Raw genomic sequence first — 14,544 nt, forward strand, 5'->3', positions numbered from 1 at the left:
TTTCTGGTGAACAGAGAAAAGTGCTCCTTGGTACTTGGGTCTCTCCTGATGAAGGTACAGAGGCACCATCAAGTGCCTCAGTGGTTTTGATAAACTGCTTGCATGCAAGATCTCTCAAGGCATGTTGTCCTTCAAAATCGGGGGGAGCATAATACAGTGGTGCCCAGCCAGGTCCGTCCACGGGCTGGATCCTGTCCGCAGATCTGAACCAGCTACATGGTGCTTGGGAATTTGGCAGCAGATGGATGGTGATAGTGTTTAATTGCCACCACTCCCCCACTGCCAAATTTCCAGACCCCTGGGGAGCCCCACAGGCCAGCTGATATAGCTCTATGGGCTTAATCATGCATGCAGCCCGGGGCTGAACACACTTGGCATAGTAGATTGACTAAATTATACACCTGAACCACAGACCCTTGTGTAAATGGGACGTGGCCCAGCTTTCTTTGTAGAGCTCGCATGCTACCTGCCCAGCTGTGTTCTGTACAGTGCAATTGCCAACTCCCTGCTGCTCCTTTTCAGCGGTTGACCTGTCTTGTGATGCATATTTGGCGCAGCAGGGAAATCCCCGGATCGAGTGGAAATTTGAGAAGGGCGAGACTGTGACGCTGCTCTACAGGGACTCTCAGTTCACAGGTATAGACCTCTGCGTAGGGGCTGTGAGTGATCCAGGGGGGTTGCTAAGCTGCTTCAGGTTGTAACTTCCCAGCAGAGGTAAGGAGCTGCAGGTGTTGGCACAATACAGTGCTTTGCAGCTGGAAGGCAGTGAAAGCACTCGCAGTAACACAACTGGATCCCAGGGGTCCCAGACACCCAGAGCAGGACCTGTGCATTCTGGGTGTGCCAAGGCATTGCAAAGGCAGGTGAGAATCAGTCAGCCAGTCGTTTTGTGCAGTCTGCCCTGCCCATGGCATTCTTGCCCTTTCTGGCCACCTGCAGCTTAGCTTTCCAGAGGGAGCAAATAGTCTGAAAGATTGCAGTAATATTGATGGATCTACTCTTAAGTGGTTGGAGGAGTCGACTTCCTGAAGTCACATGCAAGAAGAAGCTTTCCAGATTGAACAGTTTGAGAGAGTGGGGAAAGAGCAATAGGAAAAGAAATGTGGTCGATTAACTGTAGATTAGCTTTCAATTTTGTTAAAATCCAGGCCCTCCTTGGAAAATACCAGCATGTAGTTTTTGGTTTTTTGACTACAGAAAAGCAGGTATCTTGCAAGTTTGGGATGTTTTGTATTAGAAATGCTTGGATTGATCTTTTGAATCTTGTGCAAGTGTTTACATACCTAGCGGTGCTATTATTGTGCGGCATCCTTAAAAGGAGCTCATGACTCGCTGGGGTGTCCCAGCACCCCAGGAGAGAATTGCTGCCTTCACAAGTGGGTCATACTGGGATGTGAGCAGCCTAATGTCAACCCTTCCTGACGGAATGGGACCAGTGCCCCTATCTGCCTGGCTCTCAGGGATTGGGCCCCCTGTGCTACACCAGATAGGGGTGGGGGCTTCCTTTGGAGGCGTTTGGTGGGGTGGGAACAGCCTTTCCTCTGGTGTTGACTTACTCGGTGTTGCACATACCTTCATGCCCATGTGCCTCCTCCTGTTTCTCCACAGAACCGTACAAAGGCTGTGTACAGTTCACACCCTCATCGATCCACTTCAGTTCGGTGACCCGGAAGGACACTGGAAAGTACATCTGTGAGGTCCTGGGGGAGAGCGGCCAGCTCTCCAGGTCGGAGGTCAACCTCGTCGTCCAAGGTACCTGCCCCCTCCTGTAGCAAGTCGCGTAGGGGCTGGCTGCATGGAGCTGAGGCGCAATGCCTCTTCAGCCAGGTGGCTTTGGAAATAGCAGCAAGAGGAGTGGGACCTGATCAGATCAGCACTGTTTGAAGGGGCATCCTAACCTTTGCTGCTCTTTTCAGTACAATTGAAGTCTGTTGTGGAGAAAAGAGACCTGCCAGCGGATATGTAGCCCATTGCATGGCAAAGAAGGAAGCATCCTACCAGTGCTAGTCCTGCTGGTGTTTCTGTAAGGGGAGGGCTGACATGTCACCGTTCCCAGGCTGGCAGGTCAGGGACGTATAGTTGGCATACGTTTAGTTTGTCTCCTGTGTAAGTGCTGTCTTTCCCATTTGTGGCATAGTGGAGCATGCTGTCAGCGCTGGCCTGATCTTCCTTTGCCTTTTGCTAGCTGGGAAGGTAACGCCATGTGGTAACAGCTCACAGGGAGGTGATGGCCTTGCCCTCCCTCGGAGGAGGAAGTCAGATGCTTGTTTGCAAAAAAAAGATGATGGAACCCAGGTCCTCAAAAACTGGGTGTGGACACGCAGGCCAAACCCTGCCTCCATGATCACCGGTCCCTATGTACTGAGTCCTGTGCTTACCTTGTGCTGTTGTAAGCCCTGGAGGGAGGCAGCTATTGACTCTGTTGGGGGGCCTTGGCTGGAGATCTGCAGGGTTGGGGAAGGGACTTGTCCTAGTGCCCAGTTGAATGACTTCTGGGCTTTCACTTTCCTCCAACGCACCAGACTGGCCCTGGCTAGAGACAAGACACTGGATGGGGTTGGCAGTGCTCTGAGAAACCTTCCTTGGTGCCTGGCTGATGTCAGCTGCCCAGGGTCAGAGAATTGCCAGATACAGGTCAGGTCAGGAAGGCCTGGGAGAGGCCTTGGTGCAGGTAGGAAACAGGCTGCTTCTCTGGGTCCAGTGCTGACCCCACACCTTTTCAGCTCTCACCAGTGGCAGGCTCGAGCTCAAGCAGTCACTTGTATTCATCTCCCCAAGTGAGTGCAGTGAATATGATGCCCTGTTACCCTCTGCCTTGTTACAGCCATTAGTCAGAGGAGATGGTTTGACAGTGGTGCTGTTCTGATTTGGTTTCATTTTAAGTACCACTTATGGTGGCAGCAGTGACTGCTCCAGAGCTCTGGCAGTGAAGAACGGGGACTATCTAGCCCAGGGTCATAAAATCATAACAACTGAGGTTTGGAAGGGACCTCAGGAGGTCACATCTGGTCCAACCCTGTGCTCAAAGTAGGAACATACCCAACGAGATATTCTCAGCCAAGGCTTTGTTGAGCCAGATCTTAAAAACCTCCAAGGATGGAGAGTCCATCAGCTCTGTAGGTAACCCATTCCAGTGCTTTACTACTCTCCTTGTGCGAGTTTTCCCTAACATCCAACCTAAATCTTCCTTGCTGCAACTTGAGACCATTGCTCTTTGCTCTTTGTTCTGTCATCTGCCGCTGCTGAGAACAGTCCAGCTCCTTCTTCTTTATAATCATCCTGCAGGGAGTTGAAGGGTGCTGTCAAATCCCCGCTCAGTCTTCTTTTCTGCAAATTAAATAAGCCCAGTTCCCTCGGCCTCTCTTCACAAGTCATGTGCTCCAGCCCCCAAACCATTTTCATTCCTTGCCTCAGTGCAAGGAAGAGGTGCTGTCTGGCATCCTACTTCAGAAAGCCAAAGCAACATCCAGGGAGCTGGATGTTATGCGGATGCTTGTGCTAATCTGAAGATAATCAAAGTCTAGTGCAGAGCTGAATCTCTGCAGGGGGCAGGAAGGAACTGCCTCTGGCTCCTGCTTGCATACAGCACCACTCCATTACAAGGTGCATAATCAGAATCCAAAAAGGAGGGTGGCTCGAGGTCTGGATCATGCCCCTGGAGCAGCGCAGGGGAAGTGCAGCCAGCTGGGAAACTGGCCAGCCCGAATGCCTGTTACTGCTCTCTTCACTCAAAATGGCCTGGCCACGTGGTATCGCTGAGTGTGGCTGCTCATTTAGGCCCAGGTCCGTCATAGAATCATAGGAAGTGAGGGTTGGAAGGCAGCTCAGGAGGTCACATCTAGTCCAGCCTCCTGCTCAAAGCACAACCAGCCCCAACCAGATCATCCCATCATTACCTAAGCATGACCAGCAAATGCTGGTATTCCTGTCTGGGGTGTCCTGGTAGCAGCCACAGTGCCTTGTCCTTTGTGCTGACTTGTGCCTCTTCCCTGGCAGTGGCCCCCTCCAAGCCTGTGGCTTCCGTACCCGCCTCAGTGACCATCGGCAACAAGGCTGAGCTGACGTGCAAGGAGTCGGATGGCTCCCCGCCCCCCACCTTCCTGTGGTACAGGAACAACATCCAGATGCCCGTGAACCCCAACACAAGCGAAGCCTTCAAGAACTCCTCCTACGAGCTCAACCCCAAGACAGGGCAGCTGGTATGTGCGCCAGGAGAGTCGGAGATTTCTGGTTCCTGTGGAGTGAGCGTGTGCCTTGGCTCACATATCTCTTGTACCTTCTTTCCCTGCTGTAGACGTTTGATCCTGTGACTGGCTTTGACACGGGGGATTACTACTGCGAGGCACAGAACAATGTTGGGACCCCTCAGAAATCGGACACCTATCACTTGGAAGCTAGTAAGGAAGGGATGCTGTGTGTATGTGCGTGTGGGCTGCAAGGCTTATGCTGGCCTCTGGGTCTCCTCTTTCCTCGTGCCCAGAAGGACGCTGGTTGCCCACAAGTGTGACCATAGATGTTCTGGAAGAAGGGACAAATCCATCTGGGTGTGGGGAGAGAGGAGACCCAGAGGCCTGCTGGGCAAGTCTGAGAAAAACAAACCTGGAAGAACTCTAGTCCCCTAAGAGCTGGCAGGAGGCTCTAGACACATTGTGTCCTGAACGTGACTCTGGGCATGTTGTCTTGGACATGGCCCCGTGTCCTCCTATAAAGAAAAGCAGCTTTGTGTCAGCCCCTTGAGCCAGCCTATGTCACACTGCTTCTGACTTTCCCCCTTGATGTTCAGTGTGGCAGACTGGGCCCTGGGGCAGTAGGCTCCTGGCCACATGCTGGTCTGTTGAGCCCCAGGGATGCCCTCAGGGGGACACGGTTCTGGTATGAAGGTTCAGCCCCAGGGAGTGTAAGGAGACCTCCAGGGTCATGCGGGGCAGCTCTAGCTTCTGGGGCAGCCATACCAGCACCCACCATGGCTCAGCTGCTGTGGTCAGAGGCTGCCCCATCCACACAGCCCCAGCCTCCTTCCCTTGAACAGTTTTTGTCTGATGCATGACCCACAGCAAGTGGCATCTGACACAGGCCACCACTCCCCCACCCCAGGTACCTGCGTAGCTTGTCACCGGGTGCTGCATGTCAAGGGGGTCCTTCTCCCAGGTGAAGATGGGGGTTGGCACTGCTTCCTCCACAGCACAGGACAGGAGGATGCTGCCCCCTTCCTCCCTGCTGCCCTCGTTGGAGCGCACAGGCCGGGAGGGGGGCAGTGTGGGGACACACCAATACCTTACCAGGGGCAGAGCATGCCCCGTCCAGCTCTCCCAGGTGGCATCAAGACCTATCCTAGATTCATAGATTTCATAGACATTAGGGCTGAAAGGGACCTTGGAAGATCATCGAGTCCAGCCCCCTGACCCAGGGACAGGAAATCAGCAGGGATCATAGGATCCCAGCAGGATTAACATTCAGATGTCTTTTGAAGGTGTTCAGAGTAGGTGCTTGAACCCCATCTGGCAGCAGTCTATTCCAAACCTTGGGGGCTTGGACAATAAAGAAGTTCTTCCTTATGTCCAGCCTGAAACGGTCATGGAGGAGTTTGTGACTGTTCGATCTTGTCATCCCTTAGAGAGCTCTGGTGAACAGACGTTCCGCCAGATCCTGGTGAGCACCCCGATAAACTTATAGGTGGCCACCAGATCACCCCTGAGCCTGCGCTTTTCCAGGCTGAAGAGTCCCATGGCTCTCAGCCTCTCTTCATAAGCTCTGCTTTCCTGCCCTCTGATCATGCATGTGGCTGTCTTCTGCACCCTCTCAAGCTTCTCCACATCCTTTTTGAATTGTGGAGCCCAAAACTGGATGCAGTACTCCAGCTGCGGCCTCATGAAGGCCAAGTACAAGGGGAGAATGACGTCCTGGGATTTACTTGAGAAGCATCTCTGGATACAAGCCAGCATTTTGCTTGCTTTACTAGCAGCAGTATCACATTGCAGGCTCGTGTTCATCTTGTGGTCAATCATGACCCCCAAGTTTCTTTCATCCCTAGTGCTAGCCAGCGTAGCACTGCTGAGCGTATAAAGATGCTGCAGGTTTTTCTTCCCAAGGTGGAGAACCTTGTATTTTTCAGTGTTAAACACCATCAGGTTCTCGTCCACCCATTTCCTGAGCCTGTCAAAGTCAGCCTGGATCGCCCTCCTGTCCTCTGGTGTGGACGCTTTACCCCAGAGTTTGGTGTCATCAGCAAAGGTGGCCAGTCCGCTTCTGATACCAATGTCCACATCATTAATGAAGATGTTAAATAGTATAGGCCCAAGGGCAGAGCCCTGGGGGACCCCACTGGTCATAGCACACCACAACAAATTACTTCCGTCAACCACCACCCTCTGGGTCCTACCACGGAGCCAATTGCCCAGCCAGTGGATCGTGGTGTGGCCGAGGCTGCAGTTAGCCAGTTTTACTAAGAGGTGACCATGGGATACCAGATCGAAGGCTTTTTTAAAGTCAACATATACGACATCCTGAAACAAGCAGGATGAACTAGCGCTCCTGCTTGCACTAAACACCTATGGCTTAGTGGGGCTAACGGAAACCTGGTGGGATTCATCCCATGACTGGGCGGTACATATTGAGGGCTATAGATTGTATAGAAAGGACAGGGTGGGGAAGAAAGGGGGAGGGGTTGCGCGCTATGTCAATGAGCGATATACATCAACCCTCATCAAGACGGAATCCGAGGATGAGGAAGTAGAAGGATTGTGGGTTAGGCTACATGGGGGGCAAGGAGAAAGGGATTTGGTGGTAGGGGTCTGCTACAGACCCCCACATCAAGGGGAAGAAAGAGATTCGGGACTCCTGAGGCAACTCTCAGAGACCATAAAAGCTAAAGAGGCGGTAGTCATGGGGGACCTAAACTACCTGGACATCTGCTGGGAGACGCAGACAGCAAAGTCCCACCGCTCACGCAGGTTTCTAACCTGTGTACAGGACCTCCCTGACACAGGAGGTACACTGTCCCACTAGGGGGAATGCTATACTGGATCTGGTATTGGCAACGGGAGATGACATGGTAGCGGACCTCCAGATCGGTAGCCATCTGGGGGACAGTGATCACCTAATAATAGAATACACCATAAGATGTCGAGTGGGTAAGGTAACTAGTAGGGTGGAAGTGCTAGACTTTAGAAAAGCTGATTTCAGTGAACTCAGGGGATTAGTCAAGGACGCACTGCAGAGTAGGAGATTTGAAGAAATGGAAGCCCAAGAAGGGTGGCTGTGCCTTAAGGAAACGATCCTTCGGGCACAAAGCAAGACGATCCCTGAGCGAGGCAAAAGAGGGAAAGGGGTTAGGAGGCTTCCCTGGCTGACCAGAGAAATCCAGGGCAGCCTAAGGGCCAAAAGGGGAGCATATAAAAAGTGGAAACAGGAAGAGATCACCAAAGATGAATATACGTCCTCTGCTCGTGCTTGTAGGGAGGCAGTTAGATGGGCCAAAGCTACCATGGAGCTGAGGATGGCAACCCAAGTAAAAGACAACAAGAAATTGTTTTTTAGATATATTGGGAGTAAAAGGAAGGCCCAGGGAGGAATAGGACCCCTGCTAAATGGGCAGAAACAATTGGTGACAGACAGGGGGGACAAGGCTGAACTCCTCGACGAGTTCTTTGCCTCAGTGTTCCTAAGTGAGGGGCACGACAAGTCTCTCACTGGGGTTGTAGAGAGGCAGCAGCAAGGCGCCAGACTTCCATGCGTAGACCCTGAGATGGTGCAGAGTCACTTGGAGGAACTGGATGCCTTTAAGTCGGCAGGCCCGGATGAGCTCCATCCGAGGGTGCTGAAGGCATTGGCCGACATCATTGCAGAGCCACTGGCGGGAATATTTGAACGCTCGTGGCGCATGGGCCAAGTCCCGGAGGACTGGAAAAGGGCCAACGTGGTCCCCATTTTCAAAAAGGGGAGGAAGGAGGACCCGGGCAACTATAGGCCAGTCAGTCTCACCTCCATCCTTGGTAAAGTCTTTGAAAAAATTATCAAGGCTCACATTTGTGAGAGCCCGGCAGGACAAATTATGCTGAGGGGAAACCAGCACAGGTTCGTGGCAGGCAGATCGTGCCTGACCAATCTAGTTTCTTTTTATGACCAGGTTACGAAATGCCTGGACACAGGAGGAGGGGTGGATGTCGTATACTTAGACTTCAGGAAGGCCTTCGATACGGTATCCCACCCCATACTGGTGAACAAGTTAAGAGACTGTGACTTGGATGACTGCACAGTCCGGTGGGTGGCGAATTGGCTGGAGGGTCGCACCCAGAGAGTCATGGTGAATGGGTCGGTTTCCACCTGGTAGGGTGTGGGCAGTGGGGTCCCGCAGGGCTTGGTCCTTGGACCGATACTCTTTAATGTCTTCATCAGTGACTTGGACGAGGGAGTGAAATGTACTCTGTCCAAGTTTGCAGATGACACAAAGCTATGGGGAGATGTAGACACGCCGGAGGGCAGGGAACAGCTGCAAGCAGACCTGGACAGGTTGGACAAATGGGCAGAAAACAACAGAATGCAGTTCAACAAGGAGAAATGCAAAGTGCTGCACCTAGGGAGGAAAAATGTCCAGCACACCTACAGCCTAGGGAATGACCTGCTGGGTGGCATGGAAGTGGAAAGGGATCTTGGAGTCCTAGTGGACTCCAAGATGAACATGAGTTGGCAGTGTGACGAAGCCATCAGAAAAGCCAATGGCACTTTATCGTGCATCAGCAGATGCATGACGAATAGGTCCAAGGAGGTGATACTTCCCCTCTATCGGGCGCTGGTCATACCGCAGTTGGAGTACTGCGTGCAATTCTGGGCGCCGCAATTCAAGAGGGATGTGGATAACCTGGAGAGGGTCCAGAGAAGGGCCACTCGTATGGTCAAGGGCCTGCAGACCAAGCCCTACGAGGAGAGACTAGAGAAAGTGGATCTTTTCAGCCTCCGCAAGAGAAGGTTGAGAGGCGACCTTGTGGCTGCCTATAAGTTCATCACAGGGGCACAGAAGGGTATTGGTGAGTATTTATTCACCAAGGTGCCCCCGGGGGTTACAAGAAACAATGGCCACAAGCTAGCAGAGAGCAGATTTAGATTGGACATTAGGAAGAACTTCTTCACAGTTCGAGTGGCCAAGGTCTGGAACGGGCTCCCAAGGGAGGTGGTGCTCTCCCCTACCCTGGGGGTCTTCAAGAGGAGGTTAGATGAGTATCTAGCTGGGGTCATCTAGACCCAGCACTCTTTCCTGCTTATGCAGGGGTTCGGACTCGATGATCTATTGAGGTCCCTTCCAACCCTAACATCTCTGAATCTATGACATCAGTCTCTTCTCCTTTGTCCAGGTGATCGGTCACCTGGTTGTAGAAGGAAATGAGATTGGTCAAGCAAGACCTACTTGCAACAAACCCATGCTGGCTATCCCTCGGGATGTTGCCATCAGCCAGCCTGTTAAGAATGGCCTCTTTGATAATCTTTTCTAAGACATTCCCCAGGGTAGAGGTCAGGCTGATGGGCCTGTAGTTTGCCGGATCCACTTTCCCCAGTTTTTTGAAGATTGGCATCACATTGGCTTTCTTCCAGTCTTCAGGCACTTCACCAGAGCGCCAGGAGTTCTCAAAGATTTGTGCCAGGGGCTGGGCTGGGCTGTGATGCTCGCCAGTTCCTTGAATACCCTGCAGCACTGGACCAGTGCAGAGCATTCCTCCTTGGAGGTGGATCCCGTCCGCCTTCCTTCGTAGGTCTGTCTTTTTAGATGCAGGAGGTCCGCTAGTTCCCTGGAGAGCCAAGCGGGGCTGCTGTGCCCTTTTGCTGCCTTTCCTCCGAGACGGGATAGACTTTGCTTGTGCTTCCAGGATCGCACCTTTGAGGAGCAACCACTCATCCTGAACTCCCTGCCCCTTTGAGTAGTGGCCCTTTAGGGCCTCACTGACAAGCCTCCTGAGCTTGTCAAAGTCAGCTTTCCTGAAGTCAAGGACTTCCCTGTTGCTGACTGACTTGCCAGCTTTACGGCGTATGGTGAAGGTGATCAACTCGTAGTCACTGTTACCCAGCTTCCCATCGATCGTTAGGTCGCTGATTAGGTCGTTCCCCATTGCCAGAACCAGGTTGAGCAGTGCTTTACCTCTCGTCTGCCCATCGACTTCATGCATTAGATAGAGTTTCTCCACGCATGAGGGAAAGCTTTGCAACCTCTCAGATTTGACCAAGCGCTCTTCCCATGAGATGTCTGGGTAGTTGAAGTCTCCCATGACAACTATGCACCAGGAGCGTGCAGCCTCAGCCAATTCCCTGGCGAACTCCTGGTCAAGCTCTTGACCCTGGGTGGGAGGTCTGTAGTAGACTCTCACCATTGTGTCCTCTGCGCTGTGTTCCCCACGGATTTTAACCCAGAGGGTCTCCAGTCGTCCGCCCTGGGTGCCAGTGTCGGCTTGCTGGGATGTGTAGCTTTCCTTGACAGAGAGAGCAACACGCCCGCCCCTTTTGTCCACTCGATCTCTCCTGTACAGGGTATAGCAGTCTATACCTGTGATCCAGTCATGGGTGGAGTCCCACCAGGTCTCTGTTATCCCTATGACATCATAGTTATTTGTGTTAAGCAGGAGGACAAGTTCCTCCTGTTTCTTCCCCAAGCTCCTGGTATTTGTGTACAGGCAGGCAAGTGTCCCCTTGGTGGCCCTTGTCTTGCCCGCAGCTCGTTCCAGGGCTGGGGCAGGGGTGGGCTCCCTTAAGCGCGTTGGCCTGCTGGCTTTGCAAGGGCTGCTCAGCGGCCAGCATTGGCAGTGGTCCCCCCCATCCCTGGCTGGCTTAGTTTAAAGCCTGGTGGAGCAGGTCAGCCAGTCTGGCTGAGAAAAGCCTCCTCTCCAGCGGAGACAGGTGGAGGCCATCCCTTCCCAGCATCTCACTGCCTCTCTCACCAAAGAGCAGACTGTGGTCATAGAAGTCAAAGCCTTCCTGATGACACAAGCGCCGCAGTCTTTGGTTCACTACCTGGATCCTCCTCTCCCTCCTCAGCCCGTAGACCAAGACTGGGAGGATCGAAGAAAACACCATCTGTGCCCCAAGACTCTTTAGCCCCACTCCCAAATCCCTGTAGCACCTCATGACCCGGCTGGGAGTGCTCCAAGCAGTGTCATTTGTGCCCACATAGATGAGGAGCGTAGGATAGTGGTCAGTAGGCTGGAGAAGCTCAGGGATCCTCATCACAATGTCTTGGATGTGGGCTCCCGGGAAGCAGCAGACTTTCCGAGTTAAGGGGTTGGGGTGGCAGATTGTCCCCTCAGTCCCCCTCAGGATTGAGTCCCCCATGACAAACACTTTGCGTTTTGTCTTGGAGAGTGGGGATGGTAGCTACAGTTGAGCCTGTGTTGCCTGCGGGAGTGGCAACTAGCAGGCTGTGGTGGGGCTGCAAGAGGTTCATATCTGTTGCTAAGCTTCAGCAGGACAGGGACCTTGGTGCAGCGGGCCTTGGAGCCCTTGACCACCTTGGTCCAACCCCTGGGCTGGACAGTAAGGGCGGTCCTCGAGTCCTCCCTTGTCCTGGAGGGAGACTGTGGTCTACCCTCCATCTCCTGGGAGAGAAGGGCCTGGCAGTAGGAGTCGATCTCCAGCTCAGTCCCTGATGGCGCGCAGTCTCTGGACTGCAGCCTGGATCTCCTCCAGTTGATGTGCTAGACACCCCAAAAGGGAGCAGACCCCACAAGAGGAGGTGGCTATGCTTCCGGGCCCCAGAGCCTGAAAAAGTGTCAGGCAGCCCCTGCAGCCAAGAGCCAGGGGCTCCATCCATGTGGAGCCCGGAACCATGGGTCCATCTGGGTGGAGGCCGCGAGGAGCCGGGTGCGGGGGCCGTAGACCCCGAGGGGACCCGAAGGGTATGGCACGCGCCCGTCTGCAGCATGCTGCTAGTACGCCGGCTGCAGCTGGGACTGTCTACCCCGGGGGGCTCACAGGCAGGGCCTTAGGCTCTCCCACGTGCCAACTCGCGCAGCCTGTATCCGCGGCTCTGGTCGCATGGCTCCCTGGGGGGCTGGGCGAAGTAGGGGTGGGGGTGGCAGGGGTGGGGGCATGACCCTCCCTGCCTCCAACTCAGCCGGCTTCCAGCTGGCTAAATTGGCCAAGTCGCACCCACCACGGGCCCCTGCTTACCTGTGGGCAGGCTGGGCTCGTCAGGGGTCCTGGGGGCTCTTCTGGGGGTCCCTAGGCTCACGGGGGTGCAGCGGGCTTACACCCGTGCATCTCGCCCTACTGGATCATTGCCAGTAGGCACAGAGCTGCAGAGTGGGAAGAATGGGCAGGGTCTGCGGGTCCCCAGTGGAAAGGTCATCCCTATTAGAGACTGGACAGGTGGGCACACGTGTGCCCTCCCACACACACACCTGCACAGCCTCATGCTAAGATGCACAGTTACACGCACTGCACCACAGTGCTGCTCAGTTCTGTACAGAGCCCAGAACACATGGGCAGACATGCTCACATGCATGTGTGCTCTCTAAGCCATGCAGATGCACATGCGGGGCCCTTGGCACTCCTGGCAGAGTGAAATGCATGGACAGGGGACATACCCAGTATGGTGAGCCAGACAGTGCCGATGTTGGGCATGGCATGATTGGGTAGGTTCATCACGCTGCATTGGTAGGTGCCACTGTCTGAGCTGTGCATGGCTTTGAGGGCTAGTGTGACGCTCTGCGTAGGTGGGAAGGCACAGGTCACGCGGCCTGTGTGGTGGACGGCCTGTCCCCACACCTCCCCCTGCTCATAGGCCAGGACCTGCCCAGGGGACATGAGGCAGAACGAGGTCTGAACAAGCTACGCAGCTGGTCCACCTGCCCTGTGCACTGTGGTGATGTGTGTGCAGCAGTGCACATGGGTCATGGCACGTGCTGGGGTCGCACAGGCACTCACAGGTGGGTCTTGGCCCCTTCCCACTCCAGCGCCTGGATCCCAGAGGAAGTCTCAGCACTACTGCAATCGCAGCAGCTACTGCAGCTCATGGGGTGTTGGGGAGGGGCCCACGCTGCACCCACCTGTCGGGGGGAGCTGGGGTCAGCCACAGGCATCACGGTCCAGGTGATGTTGAGACGGTTCAGCGGCACTGTGGTATGGAAGGAGCAGGGCAGCAGGACGCTTGCCCCGCTCGCCACCTGGACACTGGTGGCCCCCACTGACACCTTCACGGCACCTGTGGCTGGAGGAGATGTGGCAGGGATAGCAGGGGTGATAGGATCCTGGCCAGGCCCTTTGAGTGTGGGGAACGAGTTGTGCTGACCCCAGGAAGGCAGAACCCAGGTCAGGGCGTGAGCAGATGAGCTGTAGTATGCCTGCAACCTTTGGTGGACAGGAGGGTCTTGCACAGCCTGCGGGGTCCTGCCAAGAGCCTGGATCTCTCCAGGGCACAGCAGAAGGAATCCCACCTCCTCTCCCATCCATGCCTGGGCTGCAGCCCTCTCCTCAGCATCTAGGCTGGGGTGGGGCCCGGATATGTCCAACCCATGCTGGGGTGGGACCTGGACACATGTACCCCAGGCCGGCATGGAGCCCAGACTTGTCCACCCTCTGCCACAGTGGGGCCTGGATATGTCCACCGCAGGCCAGAGCAGGTCTACAGGCGGGGCTTGACTCTGCCATCGGGTGCTGCTGGAGTCACCCCAGCTAAAGCTTCACCCCAGGCTTGACTCCAAAGCCAGGGACCTGCAAGCAGTTTGGGGAGATGCAAGGTAGGGGAGGTGGTGGCTGGGCTGGGGCTGTGCAGCCCGTGGGGAGATGGGTTGGGTTCAGGACTATGTTGGGGGTATGGGGGGGTCAGGGCTGGGCTCAGAGTCTCGGAGCAGCTGACCTGACAGCCTGAGACAGGGCTGTGGGATTCCCCAGCTGGAGGAAGCCTAGGCCTGCAAGGTGTACAAGGCTCAGTGCCACGTTGGCTGTGCCCTGGAGACAGAGCCTCTGCTCTCAGGCACCTGGGCAGACTAGACCACAGCCATGTGCCCACACAGGCCCCTCACCATGTACAGGAGGGGGTACCTGGGGGGTCTCAGCAGTGGGGGTGAACAATGGGGTAGTGTCCAATGTGGAGGGATGGGGTTGGTGGGATTTGTGGGTACCAGGGAACCATCTTCTTGACTGCTTCCCAGGCTGATCATTAAGGGACCGGCAGTGACAGCTCCTCAGGGTAACTGGCAGTAATTGCAAGGAGTCCCTGGCTGAGGGGCCGCAGCTTTGCCATGTCAAAGGGAGAATGGGGCTGGCGTTCATTTGCGGAGGCTGGAGCAGCTCCTCCCTGGCAGAGGGACCTTTCTGCCAGAGCAGGGGCGAGGGCAGACCCTCACCCCCAGAGCACCCCTGGCCTAGGTGGCAGGCAGGTGAGCCAGGAGTTGGCTTGGGCACAAAGCCCTTGAATGGCCCGTGCAGCAGGGTGAGCTGAACTGAGCTCCTCAGGGTCCCCCAGGGATGGATAGAAGTGAGAACCAAACAAGAGGCAAATGTCTGCTGGCTGGTAGGAGCAGTAGGTTGTTACCTTGCATGCAGCCCCAGGGGTTCAGCCCCCAG

At 54.9% G+C, this 14,544-nt stretch overlaps 1 protein-coding gene across 2 annotated transcripts in view; it reads left to right on the plus strand.

Annotated features, from left to right (window-relative positions):
* Positions 1 to 14,544, plus strand: part of LOC109281933 (junctional adhesion molecule A-like) — a 40,812-nt gene that overhangs the window by 16,117 nt on the left and 10,151 nt on the right. For both annotated transcript variants that reach the window (XM_059718854.1, XM_059718855.1), the window contains exons 3-6: positions 523 to 636; positions 1,609 to 1,752; positions 3,997 to 4,199; positions 4,295 to 4,397. In XM_059718854.1, the coding sequence (XP_059574837.1) occupies positions 523 to 636; positions 1,609 to 1,752; positions 3,997 to 4,199; positions 4,295 to 4,397 (564 nt within the window). The remainder of the gene's footprint in view (positions 1 to 522; positions 637 to 1,608; positions 1,753 to 3,996; positions 4,200 to 4,294; positions 4,398 to 14,544) is intronic.

This window comes from Alligator mississippiensis, chromosome 15 (assembly GCF_030867095.1).
Source record: "Alligator mississippiensis isolate rAllMis1 chromosome 15, rAllMis1, whole genome shotgun sequence".
NCBI classification, from domain to species: Eukaryota; Metazoa; Chordata; order Crocodylia; family Alligatoridae; genus Alligator; species Alligator mississippiensis.